A 16,385-nucleotide genomic window follows, 5' to 3' on the forward strand; every position below is an offset into this window, starting at 1 on the left:
GTCTCAGAGCCACTTACGGTTCTGTGGGAATGGGTCTTTGGGATGGGTATACCCCATTTACCCTCAGAGATCTGTACAAATAGGTGACTGAAGGGTTATAGAGTAGCAGCAATGTTAGTCTGTACTTGCAAAAAGGAGGACTTGTGGCACCTTAGAGACACAAATTTATTTGAGCATAAGCTTTCGTGAGCTACAGCTCATTTCATCTGATGTCCCCAGGGCTGTGTAGGTCACACTGGGGAGCACCCAAGTTGTGTGGGGAGGTGTTTCGGGGGTCACATGGCTATGTGGGGAGCAATGGAGCCACACTGGGGGAGTCCCATAGCTATGTGGGGAGGGGTGGGGTTACACTGGGGAAGCCCCATGACTGTGGGGGGTCAGTCTGGGGTGCCCCAGAACTGTGGGAAGGCGTGGAGAGTAACACTAGGGAAGCCCCATGGCTGCGTAGGGCGTCACACTGGAGGTGCCCCTGGTCTGTGTGCAGAGGAGTGGGGAGCACACTGGGGGAGCCCCTAGCTCTAGTCCACACTCCCTCTGCTAAAAGAACAGGAGGACTTGTGGCACCTCAGAGACTAACCAATTTATCTGAGCATGAGCTTTCCTGAGCTACAGCTCACTTCATCCGATGTCACCCGCTGTGCATTTTCTGAGCCTTTTGGAGTTTGCTACTACGCATGCGAACGGGTTCCAGGGTGGATTAAGCTGATAGGCCGAAGACCGGTTTCAGAGTACCAGCCGTCTCAGTCTGTATTCGCGAAAAGAAAAGGAGGACTTGCGGCACCTTAGCGACTAACCAATTTATTTGAGCAGACCGCAGTTGGACTCGTGGCGCGGCTTTTGCGCATGCGCCAAAGGATGGTTGGGAGGTTGAGCCAAAGCGCCTGCGCCGGCGTTCTCGACAAGAGGACGTGAGGTTCGTGCGCGTGCGCCACATGGGAATGCCCGTCGCTCTCTGGGTGGCGGGGTAGGGAGGTCGCTGCGCGTGCGCGGCCAGTGGAGCCTGCTTGGAACGGGAGGGAGGAAGCCGCTTGGGAGGAGGTCGCGGCCGCGCAGGCGCAGTGTGGCGGCCGGGCCGATCCTGTGTGTGTGTGTATGTGAGAGTCTGACGGGTTCAAAATGGCGGCGGCTGCTCCTGTGTGAGGAGGGGAAGCGAGTCCGGGCGGGGGGTGGGGATGGCAGCGGGTTGCGAGCCCGCTGGCGCTGAGACAGAGCCGGGCAGGGCAGTGGGGCGCTGGGGTGAGAGCGGGGGGCTGGAGACTCTTGGCCTTGGGGTGCCGGGTCGGGGGGGGGAGGCGGCGGCTGGGGGGCGAGTTAGGGGTAAGGAGATGGGATTGGGGGCGAGTTAGGGGAGGGACACCCCCCGGAGTGACTCCCTCATAGCCCTAGGGCACCCCAAGTGCGAACTCCCTTGGGGTGAGTTTAGAGGGGGAGATTTGAGGTGGAGTGATTGAGGGGGTGGGGCAGGAGATTTGAGATGGGTGTGGGGTGAGTTAGAGGGTGGCGTGGGTGGAGATTGGAGGTGGGGTGACTGGGGGTGGGGCAGGGGGTTTGGGGTCGTGGGCTGGGGTGAGTTAGGGGGTGGGTGGAGATTTGCGGTGGGGTGATTTTGGAGGTGGGGGGGCTGGGGTGAGTTGATTTGGGGGTGGAGTGACTTTCCCCTTAGGGGCATTGCCTGTAACTGGCAGAGAGTCTGTTCACTGGGTGTGTGAGGGTTTATTTACGGGGGGATGTCTGTGTGGCTGCTCCCAGCCATGCTGAGAAGGGTGAGTGTTGCAGGCACCCTGAGACCGTCCTGACCCCCTTCTACGAGCAGAGCTGTTTTCCTGGGACTTGCCATCCCTTCTGGATACTAGGAGCCTCTGAGCACCCAAGATGAAGACAGCCATGCGTGGGATTTAATTTCTCCTCTCTTTATTTTTCTGAATCTTTTTTCATCACTAGAAAAGGACAAAGGAGAAGAAGAGACCTGGTGAGAGACTTGATTTTCTTCATATCCCCCTGTTTTTGCCAACAGTGATGAGTCTAGTGACCTCTCCAGTGCCCAGGGTCTCCCTCCTCCTCGACCCCTCTAACTTTATGTAACTCAGTGAACCATGCATTTTATTCTGGCTTCTTAGGAGCAGCCAGTCACTGGCATTATCTCTTCTTTGCCTTTCTCCTCAGAGATGAGCTGGGATTTGTATGTGGGGATTGTTTAATCTCTTTATTATATTGCACTGTTCATATTTGTTTCATGGTTTTAAAAAACATTTTTGAAGAAAGAGAGCAGGGCACTGGGTGGGGGTGGGGAAGAGGTTGGTTTTATCCCTGAGGCAGGGAGAAAGAGTTGATGGGATTTCTTTCCGTCTTGTCTTTTACTACTCTTAAATACAAAACTTTGTAAGGAGTTTTTCCCTGACTCCTGAAGAGGGAGAGTAGGTTAAGACTTCTTGTTATTGACAAGTTATCTGGTATCTGTGAAACTTTTGTTTTAATAAGATGTGCAATTTAAAGTGAGTTCTGTGTTACTGAAGGATGCTGGATTGACAGTTCCACAGAGATTGACATCCTGAATGTGTTCCCAGCACAGCCAAACCAAGGCAGTAGCCATGCTATCTCCTTGCACTGTCCCAACCAGCTGCCTCTCTGCCCAGGCCTAAGATCACTTCTAAGGATGAGGGGTGGAGAGTTAATTCTGTAGGCCAATATCTGAATCGGCCTTCTCTGATGAGACTGCTAGGGTTGGGGGCCTGTTATACCACAACTACGCTATGTAATTTACCATGTGTTGTGGCACTGTTATGATTTACTAATGCCCTCGTTATTATACCATAGCTTGTCTGTGCACATAAGAAAAAACTGTTTGACTGTTGCTCAAGCCATGTAAACTGTCCATAACAGCGGTTCTCAAACTGTGGGTTGGGACCCCAAAGTGGGTTGCAACCCCATTTTAATGGGGTCGCCAATGCTGCCTTAGACTTGTTGGGCCGAAGCCAGAGTTTGAGCCCCGTTGCTCAGGGCTGAAGTGAAGGTCCGAGGGCTTCTGCCCTGGGTAGCAGGGCTCAGGTTACAGGCCCCCTGGGCTTCAGCTTTGGCCCCCCTGCCCGGGCTGGTAGAGCTCGGGCTTTGGCCCATCCTGGGTGGTGGGGCTTGGGCGGGCTTAGGCTTCGGTCCTCTCTTCTGGTGTCATGCAGTAATCTTTGTCAGAAGGGGGTCGTGGTGCAAGGAAGTGTGAGAACTCCTGGTCTATAATAAACTTTAAGTCACTGGTGGTAGCAGTGGCAGAAGTGTTAATATAAACAGGGCACTGGCACTTTAACCATCGTGTTGTCTGATCTTGCTCATAATGGGTAGATATGACTTGATGGTGAAAACACGAGTTGCTGCTTGAGTTCTTTTTATGCTATCACTCCTATTGCTACCAACCATGGGAGATTTCCCCAAACAGCCTAGGAAAGACAAGGCCATAAAGTTTGGGCTCTTTAATTTAGTTATAATACAGCATTATCTTGTCCCCATAGAAAAGATCAAACAATATTATATCAGAGCACCTCCATGTGATAATAGCGCTACAGTGGGGCAAATTCTGAGCTGTCGAATCTGTCCACACTGGTCACACTTAGGGTGACTAGATAGCAAGTGTAAAAAATCAGGACAGTGGGTAGGGGGTAATAGGTGCCTATATAAGAGAGAGCCTCCAAAATTGGGACTCTCCCTATAAAATCAGGACATCTGGTCACTCTAGTCATGCTACCTGCAAGTATGTTGAACTACTGTTAGAAGAGTTTCTGCGGATTTTCCCTGACAAACATCCATGTGGATTTGTTGTTGTTGAAGGGTAGTGGGGGAGCTGCAGAGAACCACATTACAAACTATCAAGAGGAGGAGTCTACAGCATGATTTAGGAGACATGCTTCTCGGAGAGAGACATCTGAGTCTCTAAGAAAACCGTGCTACAACCCTGCTGCCACTGTATGTTTAAGTATACATTTGAAGCCAGCATGGTTCTGATCCCAAAGTGGAATGGCTTACTGATGACTCTAATGTGGAGGCATCTCCCTGAACTGAGAATACAAACTCACTTCACGTAGACCAGAAAATGGTAATGACTCCAGATTACTAGTCACCTGGAGCCAAGCTAGAACCCCAAGGAAGTAATGGAGAAAGGAGTACATAAGAATGGCCACGCTGGGTCAGACCAATGGTCCATTTATCCTTCTAAATGACAGTGGCCAGTGCCAGCTGCTTCAGAAGGAATGAACAGAGCAGAGCAAATTTCAAGTGATCCATTCTCTGTCATCCAGTTCCAGCTTCTGGAAGCTGGAGGTTTACGGATACTCGGAGTATGGGGTTGCGTCCCTGGCCATCTTGACTAATAGCCATCGATGGACCTAGCCTCCATGAACTTTTCTAATTCTTTTCTGAGCCCAGTTATACTACTTTCCTTCACAACATCCCCTTGCAATGAGTTCCACAGGTTGACCGTGTGTTGTGAGAAGAAATACTTCCTTTTGTTTTGAACCTGCTGCCTATTTCATCAGGTGACCCCTAGTTTTTGTTTTATGAAGGAGTAAATATTAGCTTTCTCCACACCATGATTTTATAGACCATGAATATATCCCCACTTTGTCGTCTCTTTTCTAAGATGAGCTGTGCTAGTCTTTTAATGTCTCCTTTTATGGAAGCTGTTCCATGCACCTAATAATTGTTGTTGCCCTTCTTTGTACTTTTTTTCCAGTTCTAATACAGTTTTTTGAGATGCAGTGACCAGAACTGCGTGCAGTATTTAAAGTGTGGGCATACCATGGAATTATATAGTGGCATGATATCATCTGTTTTATTATATATCCCTTTCGTAATAGTTCCTAATATATTAACTTTTTTTATTGCTGCTGCATATTGAGTGGGTGTTTTCAGAGAACTATCCATGATGACTCCAAGATCTTTCTAAAGTAGTAACAGCTAATTTATACCCCGTCATTTTGTATGTATAGTTGGGATTGTTTTCCAACGTTCATTAGTTTGCACTTATCAGCATTGAATTTCACTTCCCATTTTGTTGCCCAGTCACCCAGTTCAGTGAGATCCCTTTGTAACTCTTTTCAGGAGCTAGCCCATTGCTGTTCTGTGGCCTCTGTACATTGTATTGCGCAATGTTACAGTCACGAATGAAGAAATGAAGGCTTAAAGGAGAGTTTCTAATAACTGTGTGCAATCTTTCACTATTTCATTTTGGTTACTAAGGAGGAAGAGGAGGAAGACAGTAGCCCCGGAGTGTCCTTCTCACTCTCTTCAGAAGAGTCAGAGATGGAGCCTGAGGAAGAGAGGATCCGTTACAGCCAAAGATTGGTCAGTATTCACTTTTTACCCATCAAACTCTCACTGTTATTCTCTTTATTTGCCTTTCAACCCACAAAAAACACCCTGGCTTTATAGTGGGAGCAGGCTCATTACCACCCCATGTAGCAATGAGACTAGCATCTCCAGCTTATCCACTGAAACATATAACCACTTAGGTGGGCAGTCAATCAGATCATTTAATGCCTCCAATTCACATCATACAAGTGTGTCTTATTGTGGGGGAACGTTATAACCATGGTTGTTACCAGCCTAATACATGGCCCGGACGATTGGAAAAAGGCAAATATAGTGCCCATATTTTAAAAAGGGAAGAAAGAGAACCCGGGGAACAACAGCCCAGTTAGCCTCACTTCAGTCCCCAGCAAAATCATGGAGCAGGTCCTCAAGGAATCCATTTTGAAGCACTGGGAGGAGAGGAATGTGATCAGGAACAGTCAACATGGATTCACCAAGGGCAAGTCATGCCTGACCAACCTCATTGCCTTCTATGATGAGATAACTGGCTCTGTGGATATGGGGAAAGTGGTGGATATATCCTGACTTTAGCAAAGCTTTTGATACGGTCTCCCACAGTATTCTTGCCAGCAAGTTAAAAAAATATGGATTGGATGAATGGACTGTTAGAAAGCTGGCTAGATTGTCGGGCTCAACGGGTAGTGATCAATGGCTGTCTAGTTGGCAGCCAGTATCAGTTCCCCAGGGGTCAGTCCTGGGGCTGGTTTTGTTCAGCATCTTTATTAATGATCTGGATGATGGGATGAATTGTACCCTCAGCAAGTTCGCAGATGACACTAAGCTGCGGGAGAGGTAGATATGCTGGAGGGTAGGGATAGGGTCCAGAGTGACCTAGACAAATTGGAGGATTGGGCCACAGGAGATCTGATGAAGTTCAATAAGGACAAGTGCAGAGTTCTGCACTTAGGAAGGAAGAATCCCCTGCACCGCTACAGGCTGGGGACTGACTGGCTAAGCAGCAGTTCTTCAGAAAAGGACCTGGGGATAACAGTGGACGAGAAGCTGGATATGAGTCAGCAGTGTGCCCATGTTGCCAAGAAGGCCAACAGCATATTGGGCTGTATAAGTAGGAGCATTGCCAGCAGATCGAGGCAAGTGATCATTCCCCTCTATTCAGCACTCGTGAGGCCGCACCTGGAGTACTGTGTCCAGTTTTGGTCTCTTCACTACAGAAGGGATGTGGACAAATTGGAGAGAGTCCAGTGGAGGGCAACGAAAATGATTAGGGGGCTGGGGCACATGACTTCTGCAGAGAGGCTGAGGGAACTGGGGTTATTTAGTCTGCAGAAGAAAAGAGTGAATGAGGATTTGATAGCGGCCTTCAACTACCTGAAGGGGGGGTTTCAAAGAGGATGGAGCTCGGCTGTTCTCAGTGGTAGCAGATGACAGAACAAGGAGCAATGGTCTCAGGTTGCAGATATTAGGTCTAGGTTGGATATTTCCAATCACTATTTCACTAGGAGCATGGTGAAGCACTGGAATGGGTTCCCTAGGGAGGTGGTGGAATCTCCATCCTTAGAGGTTTTTAAGGCCTGGCTTGACAAAGCCCTGGCTGGGATGGTGCTGGTCCTGCTTTGAGCAGCGGGTTGGACTAGATGACCTCCTGAGGTTCCAACCCTAATATTCTATGATTCTATGACTATTTAAGCTTCAAAAATGGAAAAGTCACAGGTCAAAGAATATGCTTTCAGACATAAGAAACTGGTATAGTTGTTACTTGTGACAAAACAGGCATCTCTTAGTATTTGGGGCAGATGGGGAGAGGAGGAGTTGGGATACTGTGTAGCTTAAACTGGGGTGGCTTTCTGTTGGCATTACATTGGCCCAGATCTGACTTGAGTATACTTTTTAACCTGAGACTGTCAACATTTAAAACACTACAGTAGCACCACTATAGAGCTTCATTGTAGACACTGTACAACAACAGGAGGTGCTTCTCCTGTCACTTAGTTATCCACCTCCGTGAGTCGACAGAAGAATTCTTCTGTCAATTTAGCACTGTCTACACTGGGCTTAGGTTGGCATAGCTACAGCCCTGAAGACATAGCTATGCCGATGTACTTTTTCAGTGTAGACCAGCCCGAAGGAAATCGGCTTTTCGCTGAAGTTAGTTTGAACTGGTTGTGTGTGTCTGTCTTATTTTAGTATTCGCACTCCAGAGGCCAGATCTACACTAGGAAAGTAGGTCACTATAACTACATAGCTCAGAGGTGTGAAAACCCTTCACCCCTGAGCGACAGATAAATTGACCTAACTCCCAAGATAGAGAATGCTAAATTCATGGGAGAATTCTCCCATCAGCATAGCTCCCACCTCCTGTACGGGTGGAGTACCTACACTGACAGGAGAATCCCTTCCTTTGGTGTCGGTAGCATCTTCTCTGTAGTGCCACGGCAGCACAGCTGCAGCAATGCGTCTGCACTACTGCAGCATTTTAAGTTTAGACCTTCCCTTAGAGAGTCTGAGATTTTATTAATGGTGTCTGTGTCTGGAACAGAGTTCCCATTAAGAGAAAAGAAGAAAAGCTGGTGTTCTTTCATTCCCATTTCTTGGAGAAGTTGTGCTAAGCTGCATGGTCAGCTTGGTCTCTTTGCCCTAACCCTCAGGCTTTTGACTGCTGCAATTAAATCTTTATCCTTTAACTCTTCAAAATAAAATCAGTTGGCATGAAGTCTAGTGAAGTGGTGCACTGATCTCTAGGATTAGGTTTCCCAGAGAGGTCACTTTCCTTGTCATCTAGTCAGTTGCTACTTCTGTGCCTTAAGAGCCTGCGGAGAGCAAGCTGGAGAGTTGTAACTAGTGCTCACCTTGTAAGGGTGAGGTAGTAATTGTAATCTGTAGGGTAATTGGTTTCACTCCCACTATCCCACAGGGGATAGTGTTGGTTGCATCTTAAATTTTGTGGATATAATCTTCAGGCTAAACATCTGGTGCAGAAAACATCTTAGTGAAAGACAAATTCTTCATACTTCCAGCCCCTTATGGCTTCTGTGGGAAACTCTGAAGTAACTCCTACAGGTTTTATAGTTAAGTCATTGTTTGCCAGCCATGCCTGTTAAAAATGGCTGTAGTCATCAAACTTAAAATTACCAAGAACTTGGGGTTCTTTTACCTATAGTTGTAGTGTTGATGGTTTAGCGCCGATATGAGCTGAATAAACAGCAGTGTTGAAGTAAGTTCAGACCACAGGAGAAGGAGCATGGCTGGGGATTAGAGCAGAGGACAGAGTCATAGCTTGGTTCTCTATCTGGTTTTGTAGGTCTTCCTGTGGCCTTGGGTAAGTAAGTGTGGCAGAAACCTCAGTGAAAGTTTTGCCAGAAAAATCACACCCACAACCAACATAGCTAGGTGAGTAAAAACCCTAGAGTAGATGCAGCTATACCATCAAAATGGCTTATTCTGATAGCGTTAACTGATGTAAACAAAGAGTTATTTTGCCAGCATGAGCTTTCTCCACTGGAGGGGGTGGCTTGTATAGCTCTACTGGTATATCTGCACTGGCAAACCCTTTGTCTCATAGGGAGATCTGTCACATGGGGGTTATGACGTTTAATTTATTAACGTTTTGTAAATGTCTGCTGCTTTCTTTTCTGTAGTGACTTCGAATTTACCATGCAACCACTTTATTTGGACTTCACTGCCACCCCCTTCCTAATCTCCTCTGCTAAAAGTGATCAGTGGTTGAAGATCTGTTGGGGTTAACTCTGAAGTACCAGCATTAACTATTTAACATCTCGTTGAGATGAATGGGCTGGAAAAGTAATTCTCCTAGCCCAGGGGTTCTCAAACTGGGGGTTGCGACCCTTCAGGGGCTCATGAGGTGTCAGCCCCCTGCATGCCAGGGCTTTGGCTGTGAGCCATGTGTGGAGCTGACCGTCCGAGCCCTTCAGAGCTGGGTGGCCGGAGAGCAGCAGCTGCTGACCATGCACCCAGCTCTAAGGGCAGCACTGCTCAGCAGTAAAGGTAGCGTGGTATGGAGGGGAGGGGGAGTCACTTTTTTGGGCCAGTCATCACAGCCTGATATATTTTCAAAGGGGGTCCGAGCAAAAAAAAAAGTTTGAGAGCCCATGTACTAGGTAATGCATTGGGCTGTAGCAGAGTCAAGAAGGCTGCACTTCATCAGTTTACATTCTGTTTTTTTCTGTAAAGTTATCATGGCTGCAAAGAAGGCTAGAAACTCTTCTAAATGCAAGCTTTGATTCTGAGGAGTCCAAGAGCGTGTCTGCTACAGGGACACAGTTACAGTGCTGGAGCACCATAGTGTAAATGCTTCCTACATTGATGAAAGGGGTTTTTCCGTTGCTGTAGTTAATCCACATCTCCGGGATTCAGTACCTAGGTCGATGGAAGAACGCTTCTTTAATCTAGCTGTGTCTATAGTGTGAGTAGGTTGACCTAACTACATCACAGGGCAAACAATTTTTCACAGCCCTGAGTGGTGGGGGTAGGTCAAGATAACTACAGCGCACAGGACGCACAATTTTTCACAACCCTGAGCGGTGTAGGTAAGTCCCTCTAGTTTTTAGGTGTAGACCAGGCCTGAATGTATTTGAGTGAGCAGCATGACACCAATTGGATGTCAAGTCTATGGGTCAGGCATTTGACCACCGTGGAGACTGAACTTCCCGCTTAGCGCCTGCAAGGCTATGCTGGCAGGAATGGTAGTGTGAGTAGGAAGCATGAACTGCAGATGTTTAGGCTCTACCTATGCAGAATGAACTGAGAAATTCATTCTCCTGGGGCTGTCAATCCAATACTTTTCACACTCAGACACCACTTAATTCTGTTTTCATGCAGACATGTACAGATGGACATTGTAGTGAATACAAGAGTTAAGGCTTTCCGGTTAGTCATCTGGCCATTTTGAAGAGTCTGATTTGTCATACTGCATCAGAATACTGGTCCAACTAGTCGAGGATCATGTCTTCAGCAGCAACCAGTATCTGATGCTTCAGACGGAAATTAAAACCCTTTCCATATTGCACTTGGCCACTTGTAGAGTGCTGTACAAGAGGAAGATTCCTCTGACCATCTTACTGGCTGAAACATGATACTTTATCATCCTTGTATCACTATCTGAGTTCACAGAACCACAAAGGTGTTTAGTTATCATGTTGTGCCCACCCAGTGTTGTATTTGTCTCTGTGGTCCCTTCTGATAGTGAGTTCTACAGTCTATCCTGGAGAGAAATGGCTCTGTAGTTTGAAAAGTTACTGCCCCTTACTCTTGTGTTATGGAGCCAAGGTATTGTTAGTTCTGGAGATTCTTTTCCTGTCAGTGGAGCATCATTGGTTTCAGTGCACAAGAGCAAAATAATCCCAGCTTCCCAGATCTGTTTGGGTGGATTCAACCAGACTTTTAAATAGTATTGGTATAAAAAAGAATTTCTGTTCTGGCTAATGATTTATGGCAGTGAAAGGGGAATTCAGTCTTCAAGGCCTACTCAAACCTTGTCTTCTCTGATGTTAGTAAGAGCATGGAATGGTAATTGTGGGTAGTTTTAATAGCGTAAAAATGTTCCACTGGAAACATAAACATTGCCTTTCATATACTGTCAGTTGCCAAATAGTCATTGGTGGGAGCTATATGCAGTTGGCACTAGAGGGGTGGATTAGAACCAATGTGTGAAAGACTCCATATTTTAATCCCTTCAGCAATCCTTCAGGGACACCATGGGGGTGAGTGGTGGTGGTGAATATTTGAATCACAGGAATAAGAAATCTCAGCCTCTCGTTACTCAATGGAACTTAAAGCCTTATCCATATACACACGAATTAAGACTTGCAAGACCCTTGGGAGAGAAATTAGGGATTGTTTCACTCACCACTGAAATTGTTCCACAACTGTTCAGTAATGAAGTTTAAATTAGGAAATAAAGAGCAATAACATTGTATCTAGTCAAAGCAGTTTGACTAGAATGTAGAGCAATAAAGTGTCATTACCTTAGCTGGAAATTCTGCCCGCCACTGTGTCTTTTATGTTGTCAAGTCATCAGGGCAAAGGGTCTTTGTCTCAGACTATCTCTTTGTGTTTGTACATAATCAAACACGATGGGTGCCTTGATTGCTGATTGGGGCCTCTGGACCCTACTGCAATACTTATAATCTGAAAGGCTGCATCTCCCATGATGGCTGTTTTGTCATAGAAGAAAATGCCTCCTATAGAATGGCCGATACTGCTTTCCACCAACTCTCCTCCCACTGACCCTAGGTGTTCTTGGAGATCTCCCATTTAAGTACTGGCTTGGCCTGACCTCTGACTAGATCCACATATGAAATCTGCAGATGCTTTGTATGAGAGAAACTCTGTCCCCACCAGCACAAAGTGAGAGCTCTTCCATACGAAATGTGATCCTGCTTAGACATGTTTGATGTCCGCAGTATGAAAGCTTATGCTCAAATAAATTGGTTAGTCTCTAAGGTGCCACAAGTACTCCTTTTCTTTTTGCGAATACAGACTAACACGGCTGCTACTCTGAAATCAGTATCCCCCCCCCCAGGCACTAGTTCAGATATGCTTTACAGTGTGTGGAGTCATAGAATAAGGGAAGGTGCTCAACCACAGTTTCTGCCACTGACCTCCATTATGCTGTAGGAGGGATCATAGTCTGTGTTTTGGGGAAGCACTCAAGGCAGGGATGAGAGACGGACTTTTCTCTAGGAAAATGTCCTTTGCAGTAGAGTAAAACATACAAGTATAGTATGTTTTATACTTCCTGTTTTTTAGTAGCAGTGAAACTGGCCAGACCATTGTAACTCAGAATGCTATGCTGGGAGTTAGGAGCAGGGGAAAGGGCAAAATCAGTGCACCCCAAAGCACTGCAGCGGGGGTGGGGATGGGGGGGGGAGCAACAGAAATGGAAGAGTGGACACATCCCCATCCTCTACAGCAGGGGTTCTCAATCTTTTTCTTTCTGAGGCCTCTCAAACAAAAACTCCACAGCCCACCTGTGCCACAATAACTGGTTTTCTGCATATAAAAGCCAGAGCTGGTGTTAGGGGGTAGCAAGCAGGGCAACTGCCCAGGGCCACATGCCACAGGGGGCACTGCAAAGCTAAGCTGCTCAGGCTTCCGCTTCAGATGGCGGGGATCAGGGCCCCAGGCTTCAGTCCCTTTCTGCCCTGGGCCCAGAAAATCTTACACTGGTCCTGCTTGGCGGAGGCCCCTGAAACCTGCTTGTTGCCCCCCCAATAGGTCCCAGACCCCTTGTTGAGAACCACTGTTCTACAGCAATCATAGATATAGGGAATTAAGAGTGGGCAGGGTCTTCCACTCTAAGCCATCTGCAGCTTCTAAATTGATCATACCTAGGCTAGCATCAAAATATAAGCCCCAGTGGAAGGAAGCCAAGTAGCCCTTGGCTTCCTAGCAGTGGGGATGTTGGGGTGGTCATCAGAATGATTTCTCTGGCTTCTGTTGGCCTTAGGATCTCTTGTATTGGCCTGTACCAAGTAGTAATAGCTAACAATTGACTTTAGATCTCAAAGTGCTTTACAAAAGAGATCAGTGTCATGTGTGGTAGCACATTCTCTGCTCCTTGAAGTCTTTAAACCATGATTTGAGGACTTCAATAGCTCAGACATAGGTGGGAGGTTTTTTGCAGGAGTGGTGGGTGAAATTCTGTGGTCTGCGCTGTGCAGGAGGTCAGACTAGATGATCATAATGGTCCCTTCTGACCTAAATATCTATGAATCTAGTCCTGATCCCAGTTATTCAAGTGCTTGCAACTATGGCTGTGTGAGGTGGCAGGGTGGGGGTGGGAAGTGGCTTGGATTGCCAAATGCATGCAGCTGTGGATGCTTGGGCAGGTGAGAGGTGCCAAATATACTTGCATGTGAATCTGGATGGGTTACATTCACCCCATATTCGTATTCTAGGACTGCCTCCCAGTTTGGGAACAGATGCTCTGTGAGCACCTACTTTGACAGGCTATACTTTGTTAAATCACCTAAGAGGACCAACTAAAGTGGTTCTCCAGCACACTACGTGAACCTCGTGTGACTGAATGCTCTTCAGCTGTAACGTGATCATAGCTGCTAAACACACCTTACTTTCCTAGTCTAGACAGGACTTGTGAGACTAATCACTTCAACCAACTCACTCCTCCCCTTGGCCTCAAAAAATGGGTTTCAGGCTCACTTCACTAACAATGTGTGGGCAGCAAACTATCTTGTCTTGTAAAGACTCTGCTCATATTTAGCCCCAAACTTAGTTTTTGGACGTATTTTTAATGGAACCTAATTTCAGTAGAAATGATTACTTGGAATGCCCTGAAATGTCAGTGGAACAGTTACAGTATGTTAAAGCATTTCCCTGCAGTATTTGCATCCTAAACATTGCAGCCTTGTGCTAGCCCATGACAGAATCTGAAGGAAAAAAAAAGACTAAAATGTGACTCAGTTGTGTTCATTTTCTCTCAGCTAAGACGTGCAGAAAATAATGCTTTAAACAAACATTTAAAAGGCTGATTTGCTCTTTACTATTTAACAGAGCTGTTTTTAAAAACTGACTGTCCCTTTAACATGATTTGTAAGCTGCAGTGCTGACTGAGCTGAAGAGACGTAGATGAGCACTTTCAGTTGCCTGTCAGATACTAAACAAAGTTTGCAAGTAGCATCAGTGTTTCCTTTTAATGAGCATGAACAGGTTTTATGGGGTTATCCCTGCTGGAGGTGGTACTAACTCCTTAGGATACCTGTTCCTCCCCACTGGCTTTTTATTGTTCACTAATCCTTATTTGTTAGTCCCAACTCTGGGTATGCAGTTAAGCAGGTGGTCCTTTGGGACAGACACTTCATGTGATGGGGCAGTGGCACTGTGTTTAGAGGAAAAACAAAAGCTCTTACCTCAGTTTGAATTAGGTCATTGTCTGTGCAAACATTTGGGGGCAATTGCTCCCTACCATTGGGGAAAGCTGTTAACACTCCTGATGCACAGACCAGATTTGCTGATTCCAGGGAAGGAGAGGACAAGGATGAGCTTAGTGGAGGGCTCTAAATGGCTAGTATGAACTCTGAAAGTTAATTTAGTGGCCATTGTTGACCTTTCGGTTCATTGGCTTTCAGAATTATACAGTCATTGTTTTGTTAGGATTTAACTACAAATCCAATGATCATATGAAAATGCCCAGAGATATTCATCACTGTGAAAGAGAAGGAAGTTAAGGATCTGAGAGACCTGCCATAATCAGTGTTGTATATGCGCAATACTGAGCTCTGCTCTTATTTGTGGTCTCTAGTATATTAATACAGCACTATTAACCAGTTCTCCCTTCTAGCAGTATAAGAAATTCCATAGTAGGTCAGATCTTTGGTCTAGCTAATGTATTTAATATGTTTATTATGGAAGTGCCTATGGGCAACTCAGTGTAGGGACCCATTGTGCTAGGTATTGTGCATAGAAAGTAGCAGATGGCCCCTGCACTGAAGAGCTTACAATCTAAATGATGATGGGAGAAGGGGTATAACGCGCAAGCAGAGCGTGCAATGTAATGTCAGCAAATGGCAGGGTTTTTCCATGATTATTTTGGGGGTGGGTTTAACTAGAAGGGGGATCATTTCTGTTGATATGAGGCTCGGTTAAAGATATCCCAAAAAACTAACTCTGGGGCTAAAGAAAACAAAAGGCAGAAGGGGACAGGGCAGGAGAGAAGAGGATAAGAGGACACTGTGGAGGTGAAGCTGAGGGGAAGAGACTGTGAGGGAGCAGGAGTGGAAACGTTGGAGCAAACAGCCAATCAGCACAGGACAGAGAAAGTCCAGTCAAAACTGTAGACAGTTCTCTGAAAGTCCAAAGGTCACTGCTTTGGCTGCTTCTGCCCCTGCTGGCTGGAGTCTCTCCAGCCTCTGATATTTGCCCATTCTCAATACTTTAGAGAAGGAAGATGGGAATAGGAAACAGGCACCCTAATGCTAAATAGGTTTGAGGGAGAATGAGTTTGAATGGATCAAGAGAATCAGCTGGAGTCAAAAGGTGATGCACATAATGAACAAATGTGGACTTTTGTCGGCCTTTGGGGGGAGCATTCAGAGAATGGCACAAGTATTTGGAAATGGGATATGGAACTTTTTTCTCATGTCTTTCAGTTCCAACTTGGTAGTGTCTGAAAGTGGTTACCTCCCACAACTGTTCAATGGTCTGAGACATGAGTCAGTCTTAGTCCAGTTCCTTGTGAAGCAGTAGTTATATTGAGAGGAAAGATGGCTGGTTAAGGTACTGGTCTGCAACACCGGAGATCTAGTTCTGTTGATAACTTCTGCCAGCGACCTCTTGTTTGACTATAGGCAAGTTACTGAATTTCTTTGTACCTCAATCTTACCATCTGGAAAATGGGAATACTAATGGATTTGTCCTAAACACCTCTATATGAGGTACTCGCACAATGAGTGTGTCTATAAATGAAACCTAAAACTACCACCACAGTGGGGTTCCATCTCAGCAGAGATGCCAAGATCTAGATTGTCCTTAGGAACTGAGAGCTCCCTTCACCCTAGACATGCTCTGTCTGATTCATGGTAGAGGTGTAGTTGCAGGGTGGCATGTGTTCACTCATAAGCATGCTTTGATGCTTCCAAGTTTGTATCTGCTCTGTTGATGGAGGTTCCTAGTCTCCTACCTTGCTGTGGTGGGAAACCTAAACTCTCTGCTCAGGCTGACACCTCTTGTGGAAGCCAATGGGGGAAACACTTAAGCCATGTCTACATTAAGGCAATTCACATACTGTAATCAAATGAGGGTTTACTCTGGTGTGGCTTAATCCAGGGCATACAGAAAGCATAAAGGTAGGCTCATAGAAATTCCTTTAGGTTGGTGTCTACTCCAGATCTACCTTTTAGCTCTACCCCTGCAACTGTGAACAAGGAGACCTTTGAAAACAGTGGTGGAAAAGGGAGAGGTTCCATAGCAGCCCACAGGCTACCAGCACACATTGCTCATAGCACTTTTGTCAATACTTCAGTTGGCTCTGAGAAACTTGGATGAAACCTAGCATGTGACTTGATCATCAAGGAGAGAGGGAGTAATGTGTATAG

General features: G+C 46.2%; 1 protein-coding gene across 1 annotated transcript in view; it reads left to right on the top strand.

Annotated features, from left to right (window-relative positions):
* The first annotated feature begins 1,073 nt into the window (after nucleotides 1-1,073).
* The window catches only part of KDM2A (lysine demethylase 2A), an 84,396-nt gene continuing 69,084 nt past the window's right edge, over nucleotides 1,074-16,385 (top strand). Inside the window, exons 1-3 of the mRNA XM_084631075.1 lie at nucleotides 1,074-1,136; nucleotides 1,942-1,969; nucleotides 5,224-5,328. Coding sequence (XP_084487201.1) covers nucleotides 1,117-1,136; nucleotides 1,942-1,969; nucleotides 5,224-5,328 — 153 coding nt within the window. The 5' untranslated portion in view covers nucleotides 1,074-1,116. The remainder of the gene's footprint in view (nucleotides 1,137-1,941; nucleotides 1,970-5,223; nucleotides 5,329-16,385) is intronic.

The sequence above is a fragment of the Lepidochelys olivacea genome (genome assembly GCF_965140295.1).
Source record: "Lepidochelys olivacea isolate rLepOli2 genome assembly, chromosome: 6".
NCBI classification, from domain to species: Eukaryota; Metazoa; Chordata; order Testudines; family Cheloniidae; genus Lepidochelys; species Lepidochelys olivacea.